The sequence below is a fragment of the Gavialis gangeticus genome, unplaced genomic scaffold (genome assembly GCF_001723915.1).
Source record: "Gavialis gangeticus isolate Ggan-Ray unplaced genomic scaffold, GavGan_comp1, whole genome shotgun sequence".
In the NCBI taxonomy this organism is placed as follows: Eukaryota; Metazoa; Chordata; order Crocodylia; family Gavialidae; genus Gavialis; species Gavialis gangeticus.
This window is the reverse complement of record NW_017728995.1, coordinates 28,648,599-28,650,840: the sequence shown is the minus strand read 5'-3', so window position 1 is coordinate 28,650,840 and position 2,242 is coordinate 28,648,599. Positions and strand designations below refer to the sequence as shown.

The window sequence follows — 2,242 nt, the reverse complement described above, 5'->3', positions numbered from 1 at the left end:
ACTCCCAAGATAACCCCTTCCCTGCCTGCAGCTCCTCCAGCGCCCCCATTCTCCACGCCTTGGCATTGAGGCTTTGGTGTCATTCATTCATGTTCCACCTGATGCCAAGGAACTCAAGTCTGCAGAGGGGAGGTTGTGCCTGGCCTGTACTCAGACCTCAGCATTTCAGCTGAGGGGCCTCATTTATGCAGCAAACCTTCCCAGACGGCTTTGCTTCCAGCTGCTCCTTCACTAAAGTGCCCTGCCCACACTGAAATGAAAAGGCCAGGTCTACTCTGACATGGCCAGTTCTGTGGCCATGTTGTGCCCCCTGAAACAGTGGACTGCTGCAGGTGGGGGTTGCAAATCCCATCCTTTCAGTAAGTGGGTGCCTTGGATACCCTCCTGCTGTGACTGGGAAGCCCTCGTGGAAGTAACAGCACAATTCCAGTCCACTCGGACAGAACTAAGCCTCCGCCCTGTTATAGTGGAGAGAGAGCAGTGATGTCTCCACCTGTGCATACAACATGGAAGCACCCGCCAGGGCCCACAGGTAGCCTAGAACCAGAGCTCAGAAAGAAGAACACACTGGGCAAAACAGAGGGGTTGCTAATGATTTCACAGCTGATCATGTCAACAGGGACAGGAGCTGAACACTGCATGGCCTGAGAGTCACCAGCCCAGGGCTTGCAGGGGTTCAGTCTTTCGCTGGGCCACGGCCATCATTCCCCAGCGCACTCTGTCCTGCTGCTTACCTACTTCACACCTTGTGGAATTCTGCAGGAGGCAAAAGCCAGGACAAATCTGAAAAACCAGGTTTAATAGAGAACCAGATGGGATGGGCCCAGGAGCTGCTGCCCTCCTTGCCAATACAGCATATGGCCTGCCTGGGTGGGTGGCATAGACTCTACTGCAGCCTGCAGTGAAGCCAAGGGGCAAGAATGCAACCTCCCAGCTGGCCGAGAGCCAGGGGGCAGCATGTGCCATAGACAAGTCCTCCAGTGACTGGCACCTGCAGGCAGGGACCTAGGAGCTCACCTGCATGTGACCAGCCCCTACAAAGGGCAGTTCTTTAGAGACTGGGGCATTTGCTGAAGTTGCAGCCTGCTTGGCAGAGAGGCAGTCTCCTGGCCTGGATGGCAACCCTGCAGAGATGTGAGCAGTGCAGGCCTCTGGGCTGGCTGCACAGACTGGAATGCGTGGCAGAGTTCAGGCACATGCAGATGAGACGTGTAGGAGCCAAACTCCTGGGGCACGGATCAGAGGGCTTGCTGGCAAGTCCATGTCTGTCCAGACTGTCTGCATCAGGCAGGTCCCTGCTGCCTCCCGCAGTCCCTCAGCTCCTGCCCATTAGAAGGCCAGTTTCTTCATGAGGAGGTACACCCTGGAGTCCACTTCGAAGCCATGCAGGTTGTTGGCATCTCCCTGGAGACGCATGAGCAGCCCTCCATAGGACACGTAGGCAGAGCTAGGGTGGAGGGGAAGGATGACAGCAGAGCAGGAACTCAGGGGAGGCTGACCATAGCCCCAAGCTCTAGAAGCCTAGCTAAGAGGCAGCAGCACTGGCTCATGATGGGCTGAGGGAGCTGGCTGCCAGGGCAGACTCCAGCCAGCTCCTCAGGGAAGCAGTCCCACACAAGACCAGCGTACTGGGCAGCTCAGCACAGACTGCTAGCAGAATCAGGTGTTCCTGCCCCCAAGCTTCCTGTCTGGGCACCAGACTGGCCATGGACCACCCCACCCCCTGGCATCCACGAAGGACCAAATTCCCAATGAACGACAGGGAAGCAGCACAGGGGAGACACTTACAGTCGCGTGGCAGCCTCTGTAGACGTCTCATCTCCCTCGATCCTGTACACCTTCCCATACATCACATACTCAAACTGGTCAGCCCTGTGACAGCAAGACAGCAGGGCAAGAATCGGCATGACCCTGGACCCAACCCTCCTGCCCAACACAAACTCCCTCCAGGCTAAACCCCTGCCAGCTAACACTGAACAGCCCCAGTCATCCTTCCACCCTCATGCAGCTAATCAGTGCTGCAGGCTGAAGCTGTCTGCCTCTTTTATCATTTGGTGATAGGTTCCCATCCAAGACCACGGAGCTAGGGGATTTTTTTGGCCAATATGGATGGCCACTTATTAACCAACCGTATTGGCCAATGCCAATCTGATAGCCGACATATAGCCTGGCAACCTGGAAAGCAGCATCCAGCCTGCAAGTCTTGGAGGCAGGGGGTGGGGGGTGGGGGAGTGTGTGTGTG

At 56.5% G+C, this 2,242-nt stretch overlaps 1 protein-coding gene across 1 annotated transcript in view; it reads right to left on the bottom strand.

Moving 5' to 3' along the window:
- Nucleotides 1-778: 778 nt before the first annotated feature.
- The window catches only part of LOC109288043 (DNA-directed RNA polymerases I, II, and III subunit RPABC3), a 3,299-nt gene continuing 1,835 nt past the window's right edge, over nucleotides 779-2,242 (bottom strand). Inside the window, exons 4-5 of the mRNA XM_019503381.1 lie at nucleotides 1,789-1,872; nucleotides 779-1,447 (exon numbers count right to left, since the gene is read on the bottom strand). Coding sequence (XP_019358926.1) covers nucleotides 1,330-1,447; nucleotides 1,789-1,872 — 202 coding nt within the window. The 3' untranslated portion in view covers nucleotides 779-1,329. The remainder of the gene's footprint in view (nucleotides 1,448-1,788; nucleotides 1,873-2,242) is intronic.